Genomic DNA, 17,938 nt, shown 5'->3' with positions numbered 1-17,938 from the left:
CAGCTACAGAGACGTTATGGACTGTGATAAAGTTATTTATTTATTTATTTATTTATTAGTACCTCACAGACCCCGAAGAGCATTGGGTGAGGGGGGCAAATCGAAAAAAAGGTATATACAGATGGGAAAAACCGTAATATCGGTACAGGAACGCGGTACAAGTCAAATACAAGAAAGGAATACGAAATTTATACAAAACGGAGTTAAAACAACATCAGACACGAAAATAGAGAAAAAAAAGCGAAACACGAACATGAGAAAAAAAAAGCAACCAGGGGCAACAGAAGTGGTAAATGGGAAAACAACGTTAAGAACAAATGAAACTGTCGTACATTTCGAACATCACTATGGCAATAAATGTATACATAGATGTTTTTTAAACTCACCAGGATCAATGAAAGAGATTATGTTGTCAGGAAGATCATTCCAGAGTTTTATTGCTCTAGGTAATGCAGAGGAATTAAACGACAGGGTCTTCCCGTATATCCGGTTGAAGCTGAGTTGATCGTGTAAGCGTTGTGAAGAGCGGAAAGGTGATTCCAGAGGTAACAACGAAGGACGGGTGTGAACATATTTATGGAACAAACACAGAAGTGAAATGGAGCGACGAATTTCAAGTATCTGTATAAAGAAACAATCACTTTATTTAAATAATAAAAACACGACGAGCCGCCATAATTAGTTTCCTACAGCTCTGTCATTCGCAGCATTGGCCCTCGGCGCCGGGTTTTAGATTAATTTTAAGCATAAGTTAGTAGAATGTGTGTAAAATAGCGTAGACGGAGAAAAGACAGACAGAAAGGAAAACAACACAGACGAGCGCTGCGTCTAGGATAAATTAGGAACATTGCCAACTGAGTTTCGGCAGATATTTACATGTGCTTTCTTTTTTAAACGATTTATTCGAAGGCTGTTCGTATAAGATGAACGCTATATCTGGCCTTATTAACGAACTTTAGGTAAGCCGTGATATCTTGGTGTCATTTATTAGCGTGCTGAATTCAAAATCAACAATTTCCTACTGTATCCCAAATGTCACATGCGGCAATTATGCCATGTGCCCACTCTGACGTATTCGCACTTTTTTTTTCAGTAAATGGATGTACTATCAGCCTCAGATAAAACGCAACTGCCATCTATAAAAGGAACAAGGTCCTTCGGGTATTGAAGTTTGGTAAACTGAACAACTAGCGTCATTCACACTTTTACACAAAGCATCGTAAGTGCGTATATTCATAAATAGGCGGCAGCATTGATGTCGCGATGCGCACTAGAAGAAAAAGGCGACGGCATATTCGCGTTTGAATTCGGTCCAGCAGTAGTACTGAGCACAAGCCAATACAAAGAGAACAGCTTCTCGAACCAAATTCTCTCCTTGCCATTGCTTTATTCTAGTAAGTAGCATTGCACAAAAAGAAGCGAGAATGTCACGTCTGTGTATGAGTTCAAGATCACGCAGCCTACGACAAAAGCAGCCTAGCGTGCGTGGCGCCCGCAACTTCCAGCAGTCGCTCACCGACGCTGGCGGCCCAGAGGAGTGGCGGCCTTCCGTCCTGGTCCCTGACGCTGACGTCCACGCCCAGTTCGATGAGCCTACGCAGGGCGGCCAGGCCGACGCGCACGTCGTTGCCCATCTCGCTGTTGGGGCCGCACATCTGGGCCGCGTAGTGGATTGGATACGCCCCGTGGATGTCCGCCGTCGAAGGGTTGGCGCCCGCCGACACCAGGATGTCCATGCACTCCAGCTCACCGCACACTGCGCAAACGCCGGACACAGAGCAGGTGAGCAGATGAGCTTTAGCGAGCTGTGTCCAAAAGCTTAGTGCCCCAATACATGCAGATGAGCTTTAGCGAGCTGTGTCCAAAACCTTAGAGCCCGAATACATTCATCGAAGTGTTTGCTCCGTTTCTAATGCAGTGAAAAAAAAAAAAAAGTCGAAGCCTTCAGGGTGAAGTCCATTTTTGCGGAATTCGTTGTGTAGGAGCAAATGATCATATAATTGTAACTTACATTCGATATCTGCAGTTCGAATTCAATCCCGGAAACACCATATAAAGCAACGCTTATGGATTCTAACACACCTCAGCAAAAATATCTTTGCGAATCAGTTGACCGAGAGCAACTCCAACCCCTGTTAAATGATGAAACATGCTCTAAACTTATCCAGCGTCACAAACGCAGTCAGGGAAGCCACAGATGTACTATCGGAGACAAAAGTCTCCAGGACGCGGAAAAAGCGATCTAGGTACATAGTTGTGTCACGCCTCCCAACGAACATTTGCTTTCAGTGCACCACACTAAGGCACGTGAGTTCGACTATCACTTCATTAAGTTTGGCTTTAATCCACTGCCTAACAACGGAACTATTGGCTTTTATTCCCGGTTATGCGTCCTGGAGAGTTTTGTCACCAATAGTACGCAGGGCAAGCGTCTGCATCCACTTAATTATAAGCTCACTGAAGCCGGACAGTACTGCGATCAAACTGCTATGCAGAACGGCGGCATGCTTTCTGCAACTAGTACATATGATGCATCTGCCGTTAAGCTGCTTTCCTTTCCTCTATCCTCGATGCACTGGCTGTTGCGTTCCTTTATGCCTTTCCCATACACAAGTTTCCTGACTCCTACCAACCATTCTACTGTTGCTTTAAATACGAAGTGATTTCAAGGACCACGTTAATTGGAGAGCTATGGGAGAGGTCTTTGCTCTCCAGTGGATGTATTCTGGCTTATAACGATGGTGAGTGTAGACATGCCAAATGTCTTCAAAAGGACATAATAGCCAGGAAGTAGAAGGTAATGCTTCTATAGCAGATTCAAGCAGCGTGAACTAGATGAGAAGAAGCAGGCGAAACTCAGCTATGAGAAGACTCTCATGATAGAATAAAGCTGCTAACTGTCTCGCTTGAGTGGCAGGGGGCCACAGCAACTGCACTTTCCCTCACCGGTGGCCCAGTGGACACAGGAGTGCTTCTCGTTGTCCACGCAGTTGACGTCGGCGCCTCGCTCGACCAAGAAGCGGACCATGGTGCGGTTTCCCGAGATGACGGCGAAGTGTAGTGTCGTGTATCCCTCCTCGTCCTGCACCGACGTCAGGCCCGGCTCGTACAGCAGCAGCAGCTCGGCACAGCCCACCGTCAGGTTCTCGGCGCAGTAGTGCAGTGCCGTCTTGCCCGAACGGTCTCGGGCAGCAGTCAGAGAGGGCTGCAGCAGGTTTACGTGAGTGAACTGATAGCCCCGTGAGCACAAGGAAGTGTTCTGATAACTCTGGAAAACAAACTCAAAGAGATAAATAACTATCATTTTCGTTACTTCTTCGAAGACAAAGGCATGACAGTCGCGATCATTAGGATGTGCAACACATGGGCTAGTCTAGGGCAATGCTTACTGAGTACCGGCTCGAAGGAGATATGTCAATGCTCTTGCATCTACTACAACAGACTGGCCCGTGAAGTACCGTTTTTGCCAAAAGTAACCGGGAAACGGTGGTTTGTTTCTTAGCCGCGTAGCCAAGCACTTACGGCAGCCCTTAAGCTCTGAATATGTGTAGAGTAAGGTGAACCCTTGTCCGCACGTTTTGACGCCTTTCGGTCTTTAGGGGTGCCGTAAAGGCTCCGCTATACGGTTCAGAAGCAAAAACCTGCAGCTCGGTTACTTTTGGCGAAGCGGGTACGTTTCCATATCTCGAACAGAAGGGGAGGTCGGTGAGTGCCTTTGCCGCGATCCGACAACAAAGTCAACGAGACCGCCATTTTAGGGTTCATCTTCAATCACGGCGCGCGACTTGAAGGGACACAAAAAACGAGACCACAAGACGAAAACGAGCGCTTTTTCGTCCAGTGTACTTGTTCCAGTGTCTCGTCTAGCCTTGTGCCGTGAGTGAGGATGAACTACCAACGGAACCAAGATTATACACTTCATCACTTATGGGACACATAAGTTAAACGACTGAGGGTATTTAGAAAACTTCAGAAACAGAAGCTTACATTCTTTAGGTGAATTAAGGGAACAGGAGAAGCTAAGCGGTGCGATGAATAGGGCACCAAACGACTGCACAGAACGAACAGTGAAGCTCATGTGTCTTCATACCACCGCGCGTGGCTGATTTGCTATTTTCTTGTAACTTAAAAGTAGGAGGATATTGACCGCATTTTGCATCGATGCAATTTTTACGCTCAGTTTGCTCGGACTTAATACCAATACAGTCCGGTTGCGAATGTACTGAAATTCAGAAAGACGTCAGATAGCCCCCAGAAAGCTAATAGTAGAAGTAGTAGTTTGAATAAATTATCATGCTGATGCTTTCGTTGAACCTCAAGTCCTGCATAAATAGGGCCTCTTTCACGTTTGCATTCATCGACAAGAACAACACACACTCGATGCGTAAGTCATATTACCGAACTTATTTGTCGACCACGGGAGGCTACCCATATTTAAGTGCCTGAACTTCTTAAACCATTGCGTGTGGGCATGTACTGTTTTCGATTTTTCATGCTTCTTGCTGTTTTCTAGAGGATGAAGGCGGCGAAGAAAAAAGTATGCAAGTTCGTGCTTAGGCCGCATATACTAGTACAATGTAATCCGTGCATTGTAAGTCGCTTGTAGGCACACGCCTCGCCACACTTTTCTGATATTGAATGCTTCCGGTCTGGCCTCGTGACGGGGAAGGTACAATCAGAATGAGTGTTAAGTATTTCTGTGGTTCGGAGAAATCGTCTACGAAGCCATGAATTGGAAGTTAGTGCAAGGGTGTAATCAAACAAAGGGTGTACGAAGCACACGTACAACACCTCGCCATGTGGATGCCGAAATTACTCGTTTACTGAATTATCTCTGGCATATTCCAAAATGGTCGCCCTCGATACAAACATTGAGGAAGGACACCTCCGCGCAGAGGAATTTGAAGTACTCAACTTACACTTTTCTTTCTAGGATGTCCGTCCCCCTTTGTGAGCGCGAGGTTGTCGGGAAGACTGAAGTAGAGTGACTGAAATCCGGAATTTCCAGAGTTCGGCGACATGTTCGGGGATTAGAAGCAGCGAACGATGTCTCAGTGAAAGCTGTAAACTCTCAATGGTGAACTCAGACCCATATATGCTTTATGTTCGAGAAGGCATGTCCTCAGTGAGAAGCTGTGACTTCAAAACCCCATGTGGCGTAGTGAGATTTGAGCAGCTGTGAACTTCCTGGACAGATCTTCAACTGCTTGTCCAGGTTGGTGATGAGTATGTTCACCACAGTACTCCTGCGTTGAAAGATCCGCCGGTTCAAGCACTGCACAGTAGACCACTAAGCACTGGCCGAAACGTACCACACCGAAACTTCAACTACCTTGCCACTCCTTATAAGAACACAGCACCACTCATTGTTTTATGACAAAGTCCAATGAAGCCTACGCCACCTTGCAGAACGGAAAGATACTTGTTGCCACGATCGACCTCCTTTTTGCAGGAGGAGGAATCATCACACTGGCCTAAAATTTCAAACACTGGCCTCGCTCAAGAAAAAGTAGCTATAGACCCACAGCACACACATCCTTGTCGGACCAGCAGGAAAGCAGTTCTTCGTCGGGGCACACACCGAAACAATATTCGCTGCAGCAATCTTCGATGAAGTGTCTCATCTGGCCTTTTCAACTATGGAGACGAGGCGAGTTTCCCTGGAGGCGCCACACAAGCCTATCAACGGCTTGCAGGTTGTTTATCGCACGAATGAGTTAATCCCAGTAGTCCACACGTTCCGTAAGAAGCTCCTCTACGAACTCTTCACGAATTAGAAGACGCGGAAAGTGCTCGACAGGCGAGCCACTCCGGAAATGTCTGGCCGTCGGCGACAAAGACCAAGCTGGCGGCTGCGCTGTATCTTTCTCACAAACGTTCGCCTATTGCCCGAAATATCATAATGCGAGGCTGTCGACAAGAGCTGAGGGTGAAGGGTTAGAGTTCCAGCGGTAGGGGGCAGGAGAGAGAGCTTGTAGGAGGAGGAGAGGTTATGCTAATCATCGCGGGGGTCCTTTTAATTTATTACGCCCGCGAAGGCGTCCGCCTCACTCCAGTTACGCATGCGTTTATAACTTCCGGGGTGCACGTTCCAGCCACCGTCATTAGCGCGCTTCCTCACCGGTGGGCTACTACTCATAAACGACCCGCTCATCAGCTAGCGTCCGGCATTTTCAATGAAAGCCGCTGTCAGCCAGCGCCCAGGAAAAGAGAGGTGCGCAATACGGATGATAGGTGAGCAGCTTGTTCCACGCCCACGCCTGGGACGACGTCTGATCACGACGAGCTCGCTGGAGAGAGGGAAAAAGAGGGAAAGAAAGGTTCAGTTGTGACGGGACGCATTCGTCGGATCCACCCGCTGCTTTCTTGCCGGAGGGACGTCTACATGAATGTCCTGTGGTGCTGTTACGGTAAAATCGACACATACATAGCCAAGTGTGTTTGATACTTCTTTCCCAGTGTTTTGAAATTTAAGTTCGGCTTCGCTATGACATTGGTCCATTCAGCTGGCATAGAGATTATTACAAGCTGTGGGGTTCGACCTCCAAAGTTCTTCCTTTTTCGGCCTTGATGAGCATGTTTTTAAGGAATAAACACCTTTTTCTTTCTGTCTACATGGTTAGAATTGGGTGGGAGGGAGGTTGTCTTCATCGTTCGTGCGGCAAGAGCTGATATGGTTGTCGATCAGGGGACGGCACATTCATAAATCCTCTACATTCGGAACGGGGCAGATCACGTTCCGAAGCGGTCAGCAGTTAGTCTTACTATCTCCGTAAATGAGAGGTCAGTATGTTCTAACAAATAAATTAGACAGGACCTTGTTATCCGAAAATCCACAATAGAAGCAATTTACAAATTGCACTTGCAGCTTATGGTTCTATTATTGCTGCTCTTAGAGTAACTTTAAAGCATTTTTATAGTACTTCTTCTATTCCACTGAACCCTCTTGGGTTTGCCAACCAGTCTGCTTCACCTGCACGCCGTATATGCGTGACAAACATGCGCATACCCAGCAATTCTGGACAAAAGCTCTTTTCAACAGGAAAGAGTTGATGAACGCAATTTTTTATATATTGTAAGATTTCACTGTAACAATCAACATACCAGCAGATTTCCCCTCGCAGTCCTGCATTTTTTTGCTGCAAAAATTTTTGCTATCCTCAGAAAAGTTCTGCACTTGGTTTTTATTGTAGTGCTAAATACTCGATGCGAGTGATAGAAAAACTAAAGAAAAAAGATCTTGCTACGTGTCGGAAGAATTGACCATTGCCTTGAATATTTCCATAACAGTACTTTACAATATTGCAATATTTAATTTTTTTTCTAAGAAATTTGGACGCGTTAAAATTAGGGGTGTGCGAATATCAAATTTTTCGAATACGAATCGAATACGAATACTTGGTTCCGAATATCGAATCGAATATCGAATAATCAAGGACAGACGCATTTAACCACTACAAAACATTTATTTAAGCACCCAAGAACATCACAGTTCAACTATCAGTGATGAAATGAGCACAAAAGGTGTGTGTGGCTGCACAAAAAGTATCAAAGTCTCGAACACTGTTTTTAGAAGAGTGGAAATGTCATAGAAGATGGCTGGTACACGGCATTGATTAAGGTTAGCTTGCCATAAGCACAAAAGCGCGGTGCTGGGATGAACATAAAAGGTTGTCGTGAATGAAAACCGGCTGCTCCACGTGGTAAGGCAGAAGTAGTTCCCCTCTAGCTGAAACGACCTCTCCAGCCACAGAAAATGCCCTCTCAATTGGCACTGAACTGGCTCGTATTGCGAGGTATTTCGTGCACAGCTCTGGCTATACCAGCTTCGCAGGTATAGCCACAAAGAAGCTCACCAGTGCAGTCAGCTACTGCATGGCCCAACGTTACGCATTGCTCTGGACGCCGCCATGTTGTTATGTCTCTGTCGATAGGACTTGCGGACCGAAATGAACGCCGGTGCTCGCAATAGAATATTCGGCTGGATACGATTATTCGCGTCGTGTCGAATATTCGAAACAACACGAATACTTGGACTTCGAATCGAATACGAATACTAAAAATATAATATTTGAATTATATTCGAAAATTTCGAATATTCGCACACCCCTAGTTAAAATACGTCCTTCACTGATGTGATTGTGGGGCACATGCCTTCGATAAACCGCGCTTACAAAGAAAAGCTTTTGCACTCAGCATAGTTCATTGCAATAGTGAAATGTATATGCTTTATTGATTGTTGTAGCCGCGGTGAGTGAGGCGGAGGCAGAACGACAAAGCAACATGTTTATTCGGCGTGCTGAGCCGTACAGAAGAAGACTAACACCGAGCGATCTCCTCGCCAGCCTTTTTAACAAGAGAACAACGCCCCCTCAGCCCTGCATCATCACACGTCACAGTCGAGCACGCGACACTACATTCCAGTCGCTTGCAGTGCGGCCACATGACACTCCATTGATAATGTTCTTGAATCAAAATAACCTGGAACTTAAGAACATTGAATTTGCCTAGCATGTACCGCGTCCACTATACTGAATCCATTCGCTTGTAGCCTCTCAAAGAAAACATCTAAGTTTAAAGACATTTAAGAGCAAAGAGTACGTCTTCTTCAATCGCCCTTGCATATAGCATGATAAAAACCTGGTATTATACTCCCTGTCGCAGCGTAAGTTATGTATACTGCGCTTCTGTGCGAGCGTGTGTGTTTGAGTGCTTGCGTGCGTGGGTGCGTGTGTGTTCGCGCACTGCATGTTGCTTGAAGGAACCGTCTAAAATTCACAAGGAGCGAATTTGTTTACCGCGAAGCCCAGCACATTATGAACCTCGTCGCTTTGAATATCAATTAACGCATGCCAGCGGAGGCCGCTGAATACTGAACATTTTCCCTAATCTGATCGATGCCACCCCTCGCGTACGCGTAGCATGTGGTGACGTGAGCGTTCTCGTTTTCCGACTCTACCCTTTGCCGCCGCTAAAAGTAAATAAACGAATCTGGGAAGCATAAGTAATCCTTGTGCAAGCTACATTGTTTCCGACGACGCCCAGGCCATTTATGTTGCAGTTTCAAAACGGAATACGCCCATTTATAGACACACTCATATGTAACCGAAGTCAAAACGTCTATTACATGCCATTATCTCGTTCAGTACACTTACGTGCGTAGAATACGAACTCCGTTAGGTTCGCGGAGGCAAAATTAATGGCTAATTTAGATGAGATAATGAGTTTAAATTCATATTGAATTGTACTAGAGGATAAAAAATATGGTCAAGCATTTTGGCTCTTCGAGCGGGCACGAGCTCAGATTAACTCTTCTGCAAAATTAACATCGCGAGAACTGAAGAGCTCTTGAGGCGTCAGCGGTAGAACCGAAGACATAATTACGTAGTTATTAGAATTCATACTTTCGTTTTTGCGCCTTTCGTGCGTTGCAAATGACTACCACAGGCTGTTTAACACGCGCTAAGAATTGAGTTCACAAAGGCACCTTTACAATTCTGTCATGTTTATGCATGCCTTCTATGGCTAGGGGTCGAACCAACTTTTTTGTGCTGAATAACTGAAATTATACCACTAACATAATTAATGCTGAGTAATATTTAAATATATACTTAATTTCGATGGTTTATTCTTTGTTCAATAACACTTTCAATACGTATGAATTGTATCAGTAGAAGTAGGTAATTACTACTGAGTGCCACAGCTCGAACTGAGAGTCTCTAGCAGGCTTTTAGCGCATAGCCCTACCGCCAGAGTTCGCACATGAGTGCGCCAGTGGCCGGAACAATGCGCAGTCGCCTCTTGGCACAGCGGTTTCGTAGTTCACTTGCGTGGGCTCCAGTGATAAAGAGCAATGCTTTCACGCTTACATACCAACTCAAGTAGCATTAACCACTCCTTCGTAGTCAACAGCGATATACGCGTTTCTGGCCACGGGAGCATAGGCGTTTCTGGTCACGGAGAACGCTTGCGACAGACAGGACGCATGTATACCGCATGCATTCATGTTTAAATTGCGGAATCAAAGTCTTTAACATGTTACATACAGATGCGCCCAAACTGCATTTTGGAATATCTTACAGGTTGGATCAGTCATTGCATGCGGCCTATATTGGCGAGAGTGTAAGGGCATCCGACTACAGACACGGTGTTCGACTGGCCGCCTTTGCCGCCCACGAGATCGAAAATGTCGCCGCTGGCACGCCGGAAACGCAGGTGGATGGTGTAACGTACGAGACAATCTCATTACGCATGCAGTGTGCGGCGGCGAAGCTCGCCCATAATAGGCGGAGGGACTTCATAAAGAGAGCGAGGAAGAACAGATGACGAAAGAAAGACGAGGACGAAAAGAAATACATGTAGACATTTTCTCCAGGCCCGTATTTCTCGCTACGTATGCCTGATCCCTGTGGCACCGCCTTGATTGCGACACCTCGCTGAGGACGGGAGCAGAAACGATAGAAGGAATAAGTGAAAAACGTTACGCTGTGAGCAGAATACGATAAGCACTCAGCGCAGGGTAGGTAGGAGGGCGTGGCATGATGGCAAAAGTGGGAGTCGGGAAAGCGCTGTACGGGAGAATGCATAGAGTGTACGGCTCTATTCTACCACGGGGCCTCGGTTACCGGAGCAGGCACACGGAGTCAGCTAAACTCGGGGGAAAAAATTCACGGTGAACACAAGGAACAAGGTATGCTTAATTACCAGACGCTTTAAAAAACAAATACTGAGGACAAATAAAAGTTGGCCTTTATCGACTGAGTACAGCGTTCTGATCACGAAAAATCCAGTCTTTTTAAAAACGGAGCTGGTATAAGCTAGACAAGACCAAGAAACGAAATACAGGTGGCGCCATCACCGGCCGATTTCGCAAGTAAAATGCGTGCATCGACACCGTTTTTCGACACGAATCCCGGAGGCTTCGCTACACCGCCATTTACCTCAAAACGGTGGTAACCGGCCATTCCCGCTAAGGACGGAACGAGTTTCAGTTGACTTGTGGGAAGATTTTTGAATACAACTTTTTCGCCGATAGATTTTTTCTTTTGCTGCAAGATAAATGTCACCATAGCCAGAAAAATCCATAGGATAAATGTTTAGTGAGAAAAATGATTGGATGAAGTTGTATTATGGGCTCCTCAACAATATCAATCGTATTACCTTTTTTCATAAACATCGAACATCGACAGCACGTAGGCGTTTTCCCACTATTCCCTTCCGAGTAAGGTGCCTTCATGACGAAATCTGACATTGAACCTTAGACCTAATGCTCAAGCGGAGACCGTCGGAAATCCCATGAGAAACTGGGCAGGGTGTTGTTTTTTAGCGTCTGTGCGGAAAACGATTTTTTACTATATCCGCGAATGATGTTTCGAAAATCTAAAGGTGACCATGAATTTCCCCTAATGAGCTGGAAACTCGGTGTTTAATTGCAGTAATCGTTAGAAATAAATTCATACGTAATTGCTAGTGGTGCTTCCTTTGATCGCGCCCATATGCGGTTTCAGTCCACAATATCAAAGAGTACCTGGTTTATGCAAATGTAAGCATAGTAGCCACGTGTCATGAAACGAGCTCAAAGAGCAATGATCCTTCCCCGAAGAAACCTGCTGTTTCCAGCGGTAGGAGTCGTTCTAGGTGAGACTTTGGCGCTACCATTTGCTGGGAAACACATCACAAGCGCACGAGTAAACTACTGTCTAGAAGTGTGACTTGCACTGTAGTGTAATCATAACTCTTGATAATGTCTGCCTGTTTCATACAGGTTACAGACATAGATGTGATCGAGCGCAATTACCAGAAACATTAATAAATGCCTAATATGTTTCTTTAGGAATTCATACTGACATGACCCCTGAAGGTCACTCCCGTGAACAGTGCCCTATCTTCGTTCCATCTGTTTCTTATTATTCCCCCTTAGTGGCACGAGTCGAATATTCGAGTCTTTTTGGAGGCGATTAGCGACCGCCAATACAGCACTATGCCAAACTTATTAGATGGTGCAAACTGTGCCTATCCCTCTTTAGCCTTCTGATTTACCCCAACGTTGTGGGATCAAATCCCAGAAGAAGAAATGAATTCATGAATGCTGTCTTGCAACCATGCATTCCAGACAGTGGTGCTGGGTTATCGAGACAGTGATAATCTATCGCTAAGCCCTTAGAAATCCGTACCGCCTTTGCCAAAGGAAACGAGGCTGCCATGGCCACGAAAAAAAAATGGGCTGACGGTGCAGCGACGAAGCTATACGGTCACCACCATCCTTTGCCGGTTTGTAGAGTAACTTGCGTGGCATGCACCTGCACCATTGACGTCCTATTATGGAAAATAACAAGTTTGAGCAATAATGCAAGAAGCAATTAGCGCAGTCTGGTTATTTTGGCAAATACGATACGACTGCTTCAGAAGTTCCCAGGTCTTCTGGTTAGGTTCCGGGCCTTGCAGTATGACATCGGCCGCGCTCATAATGTGTGGTGAGTGAGGAAAGCATACGTCCTCACTCTTTGATAAAGATCTGTGAGTGCATCAGACTGCCGCTACCCGCTCCAGTAGTGAATCATGTGGCCAGACAGCTCATCAAGAAAGCGCCTGATGTATGCCACAGTGAATAAAGCCGCCGCCGTGGTGTCTCAGTAGTTATGGTGCTCGGCTACCCACCCTAAAGACGCCTGTTCAACCCCGGTAGCAGCAGTCGCATTTCAATGGAGGTGAAATGCTAGAGACCCATGGCCTGTGCGATGTCGGTTTACGTTAATTAAAGAACAGCAGGTGGTCGAAATTGTGCGGAGCCCTCCACTGCGGCGTCCCTCACAGCCTGAGTCGCTTTAAGGCGTTGAACCCCAGAAACCACTCAATAAATAAATCATGGCATGCCTTAGTTTTCCTGCATCCAAAGGGACGCTACAGCCAGGCACAGCTAACTAGGAGGGAGCACTCGAGGCACCTCGCATGTATGAACGACTATAGTGACTGGAGTGAGCTAATGACCTCGGCTATCGTGATAGCCGTGCACACTGTAGCTTAGGCGGCGGTCGATCATGGACATTTCCACAGTGTGACCAGCTCTGAGAATGCGGTTCGTATTTAGCTAATGCAATCTTTAACCTAATTTTCAGTGCCAGCATAATTTTAAATTGTACAGGCAACTGAAGCAGAGCCCGTGCACTTACCTTCCTCTGGAGCAGCGCCTTGACCTCCAGCTCGTTGTTCAGCTGGCAGGAGGACATGAGTGCCGTGAGGCCCAACGAGGCCGGCCTGACATGCTGCTGGGGCGGCTGCTGGAGGTGCTGCTGCTGCAGCGGTTGTCTCCCGCCGGCTCCCCCGCCCCCTAGGGTCATGGCGGCGTGGTCCTGGATCAGAGGGTTCTCGGTGCTGGCCATGGGCCGACCCGAGGAACACTCCCCACCGCCTGCTCACATCGCGCGCCACCAGGGTTGCTAGGGGAACTCCGGTTCAGTCACGTGCCACGCACTGAAGACCGGTCACTTACTTGGCCACGGAGGACACAACTGCCCATATACCTGCAAGGAGGAAGCATGAGAATGATGCGATGTTACTAACAAGAGCTGACAGTGCTTAAAGGAAGATTTGGGCTGGCAGAGTATGTTTTGTACAATCGTGTTTATAGCTACAGCCGGTTTAGGCGTGAACACTGCAATGGCGTTTCGCACAGGCACTTGTCAAAAAGAATCCAAGCCAAAAATGGCGTCCACCAGCTGCGAAAATAAATTTCCGAATATCTCAGCTGATGCCCCAATGTTTCATAGAATCATCACCATCACCATCATAATTTATTAACCCTTAAGGGTCCAGTGGGGACATTACATAAGGCGGGGGGATACAAGTGTCCGACGGTCATACATAAGAAAAGGCAAAAAAAGGAGAGAGAAAAATAGAATAAAAACTAGAAAGAAATCTAGACAAAGCAAAACAGTAAACAAATTATAAATTCAATCAAAGACAACGTGAAAAACAAGCAAAATAGTAAATACATTAATATATTCAATCAAAAACAATGTGAAAAAAGTGTGAATGAATGTTGAATGAAAGTTGGTTCATGCTTCCATAGCAGGGCCGCAGACCTGTACCATAGACAGTGGACAGGGCTGTCATTACCTTTCAAGCATATACATCGCTGACAGCGGACAAAAAGTACGCCATAAATTCCCCGGAACCTTCGTGATATAACCCGAACAGCTACGTACATGCAGCGCCAGCAAATGAAAATGGCATTGTTAGCAAAGTGAAGGCGGCACTTTTGCGAAGTCAGTGCCCAAAAGATGAAAAGATGAAAGATGGCATGATAAAGCGAATGTAGCAATATTGTTTTCCGGTCAATGAGAATGCGCAATATATAGTCATATGTTCAAAGCAGGCTTGGACTACGTGAAGCAGTACGGGTTATACAGTCTGACAGATATACTGGCAGATATGGATGTAGTCTGGCAGACGTACGTTTCGCCGCGAACGGTCACATTACAGGTATTATGTGTGGCCGCTGCAGCAGCGACTTAGAGTTATTGTTAGCTGCGCTCTATCACTGCTTATTAATTGCTGCTGGCAAAACTACGAAAGTAGAAACAACGATTCGAAACGGTCATTGTGGGTTTCAGGCTACCCTATCCCTCCTATGCGGCGACTACTAAGAAATGCACATCTGCTCAGGACAGACAAAATCTGATAACTCGTGGTTGCTTAAAAAAATCTTACGACCGTCCATAGGCGTTGCTCGCAGCTTTCAGTGAGTGAAAGGAAGAAAAATCTGCAGTGTTTTAATTACAATCCACACTTTCGAATGTTTTCGTGTAACGCATACTGACCTGCAAACAGAGAACAGGGGTTCACAAGCGTTAATCATCATCATTAGCCTGACTAAGCCCACTGCAGGCCAAAGGCCTTTCCTATGTCTCTCCAATTTTGCTTATCCTTTGCCAGCTGTGACCACCGTATCCCCGCAAACTTCTTAGTCTCACCCGCCCACCTAACTTTCTGCCGCCCCCTGCTACTCTTGCCTTCCCTTTGAATCCACTCTGTTACCATTAATAATAAGCGTTAATAGTCCTGGGTAAATTTTCGCTGTCCTGCTAGTGTATGATGTGCCCTTATTCGGCTGGTTTCTCACGCGGAAAAGAGGTGTACTTGAGGACACCCAAACTCGAAGCCACCATGTCGACACATCTGGCGCTACGTCTCGCTTGTTTTAAGCTTTTGCGTATTTCAGGATCTACACTATAGCTCTCTAGCCCTTTTCCTACACGGACTCGAAGTTGTTTTCCATCACGACGATCACCACCATCATCATCAGCCAAATACTCCGCATGACAAAATGACTCTGTGTGGTGCATGCCCGATGTCCATGTACGTGCGTTTTTTGAAGGATGCGCGCTCAAGTATTTCATACTAGGTCCTAATAAAGCCGGACAGATCTGAGTGATTGCTAGAATCGGCGCCATTCACTGTTTGTCCGGACTTGGACTTCTTTTTGACTTGCAGCCTTGGACCTATAAGGACCACGCCACCACTCACTCCTGACCTTCCTACACGAAAATACATGCGAAAAGCGCATGCATTTTGGGGCGGTGTGGCCCAGAATTGTTGGGGCAAAGCGCTCACAGTAAACACGTTTTCGAAATTCTAAGAACTAATATGGATATTACTTACGGTGGGTTGCACGCCTCTCAGTAATTGGTTGGTTGGTTTATAGGGTTTAACGTCCCAAAGCGACTAAGGCTATGAAAGACGCCGTAGTGGAGGGCTCCGGAAATTTCCACCACCTGGGGTTCTTTAACGTGCACTGACATCGCACAGTACACGGGCCTCTAGAATTTCTCCTCCAAAGAAATTCAACCGCCGCGGCCGGGATCGAACCCGCGTCTTTCGGGTCAGCAGCCGAGCACCATAACCACTGAGCCACCGCGGCGGCTCTCAGTAATTAAGGTACGCAACAGTAATAGTTAAAAGGTAACTATTCATTATTTGTTAGCCAGCATACTGGTCAGTACATCTTAGTTGTATTCAGATGTACTACACCGTTTACAATGCTATGCCTAGAAAAGTGCTCTTCTAACTCAAAAAAGCCAATACTTAATAATTGTGGAAAGTCTTAGGTGAAACACCCTGTATACATAAATGCCATTTTTATAAGCGATGTTATGGGAAAAGAAATCTGCCAACACTGGTACTAGGCCACTAACACCGGATTTCTTCAAGCTACATACGCTCTAGAAATGGGAAAGAAACCCGTGTTGAACACTGTGCTAACTGTACTACGTCGCGTTGACTACAGCTCATCGCACTCGCCACGTCGTCCAAAGCCCGGTGATTTTTCGCAGAAGCGCACGGCGACGTTTGAGCGTCCTTGGACCGAGACTCCACCGCAACGGGGGCACACTGCGTGGGTGTGAAATTGTGAAAGGACAGTCTGACAAGCACGTCGCAGTATCGCGTCACAGCCCGTCACGCTATAAGCGGCGCGTCCTTTGCGTGGCGCGACTGTTTCGCGCAGGCAGGGAGTCAATGGCGCAGCGATGCGGAAACAGGATTCGTTCTTTCGCACACGCTCGTTCCAAGCACTGTACGGGCTCCGCGCATTAAGGAAAATGGCTGCGCGGTATTACGGCAGAGCTAGCGAGCGTGGTCTCTTTCTTTTCAACTCCGCTCGCACCGTAGTGAGTTACCGGAGCCCGCGCGCAGTCAGCGCGCATGCGCAAATCGCCTTGACGGCGCCAGATGGCGCCAGGTATCCGGCAGCTGCGCGCGCGCCTGCAGCATAGGGACCAATCAGCGTGCGCTCACCGGCGGTGGGCGGGCTCCTGGTATTCCGGAAACGGTAACATGGCACATGGTATGCTAAAGGTGCCTACTAATTAGTCACTGTAGTGCGAGCGGAGGTGAAAAGAAAGATACCACGCTCACTAGCTCTGTCGTAATTCTGCGCAGCCAGTTTCAACTAATGCCCCGAGCCTATGCTTAGATGTGTATGCTAAAGATGTATGCTAAAGGTGTTTAATATTAGGCTCCCTGTCGCGAGGATTTGATTCCTACAATTTGGTTTTCCGAACGAAGTGGACAGTGTAATATCCATACTATAGTTGCGAATGTTTTACGAGGTTGCGGTCAATTAGCGTTTCGTTCACATTTCATGTGGTAAAATAAAGAATGAAGTATCAAGCACGCGCACTTGACGTTCCCAAAACAAAGGATCTTGTTACCTAACAAGAAGTTTGATTTTTCAACAGCCTTAGAGTATTTAATATACTTTCTTTGAAGAGTACAATTTCAGGTGGATTTCAGGGAGTCTAGTTTGTTTCAGCAATACCGTCCACCAAGAGACAGCAGGGTTAATGCAGCAACTTAACTCTAGTTGAGCAAAAGTTTGAGCTACAGTTGGTGAATATCAGTGGTGAAAAACAGCGCAAACTAGATGGAACCCACAAGAGGAGGATGGCATCACACGCGCTGACTCCGCCTTTAATTCATGAACAACGCTTAAAAGTGAAATCCGAGCGCCAAAAACTTAACAAACGAGTCAAATAAAAAATTCTCAGCTATGCGGGCTCTAACACTGGACTTGACTACTGAAGGAACGCAGTTATTGCTCTGAGATAATGTTTACCTCAGAAATCTCTCCATATTTTTACGGCAGTTCCTTTAGTAACGTGTCGGGACAATCTACTTCCAACTTTATTACTTTTTCCTCCTCATCTTGTTTCTAATTCAAGCTTATCTGCACAATACTGATAACCTACATCCTCCTGCCCACGGTTCACTACAATTTGACTGCACGTGGCTGCAGCATCCAGGACACGTATAGAGGGTACGCATTTAATGACATCGGGGTTTCTGATGGTCACCCATGTGATATTGGCCAGGCCAACAGACGAAAGGACGAAAACGTTCGGGCAGGGGAAGGGGAAAATGTACACCCATAATGCATCAC

The 17,938-nt window shown here is 46.4% G+C and overlaps 1 protein-coding gene across 1 annotated transcript in view; it reads right to left on the bottom strand.

The window, feature by feature from the left end:
• Window positions 1-13,512, bottom strand: part of LOC149331673 (uncharacterized) — a 49,455-nt gene extending 35,943 nt beyond the window's left edge. Inside the window, exons 1-3 of the mRNA XM_089557397.1 lie at window positions 13,170-13,512; window positions 2,947-3,205; window positions 1,517-1,756 (exon numbers count right to left, since the gene is read on the bottom strand). Coding sequence (XP_089413523.1) covers window positions 1,517-1,756; window positions 2,947-3,205; window positions 13,170-13,379 — 709 coding nt within the window. The 5' untranslated portion in view covers window positions 13,380-13,512. The remainder of the gene's footprint in view (window positions 1-1,516; window positions 1,757-2,946; window positions 3,206-13,169) is intronic.
• Window positions 13,513-17,938: the final 4,426 nt, after the last annotated feature.

The sequence above is a fragment of the Amblyomma mixtum genome, chromosome 8 (assembly GCF_055824585.1).
Source record: "Amblyomma mixtum isolate Tamu chromosome 8, ASM5582458v1, whole genome shotgun sequence".
NCBI classification, from domain to species: Eukaryota; Metazoa; Arthropoda; class Arachnida; order Ixodida; family Ixodidae; genus Amblyomma; species Amblyomma mixtum.
This window is presented reverse-complemented; position numbering and strand designations above follow the sequence as displayed.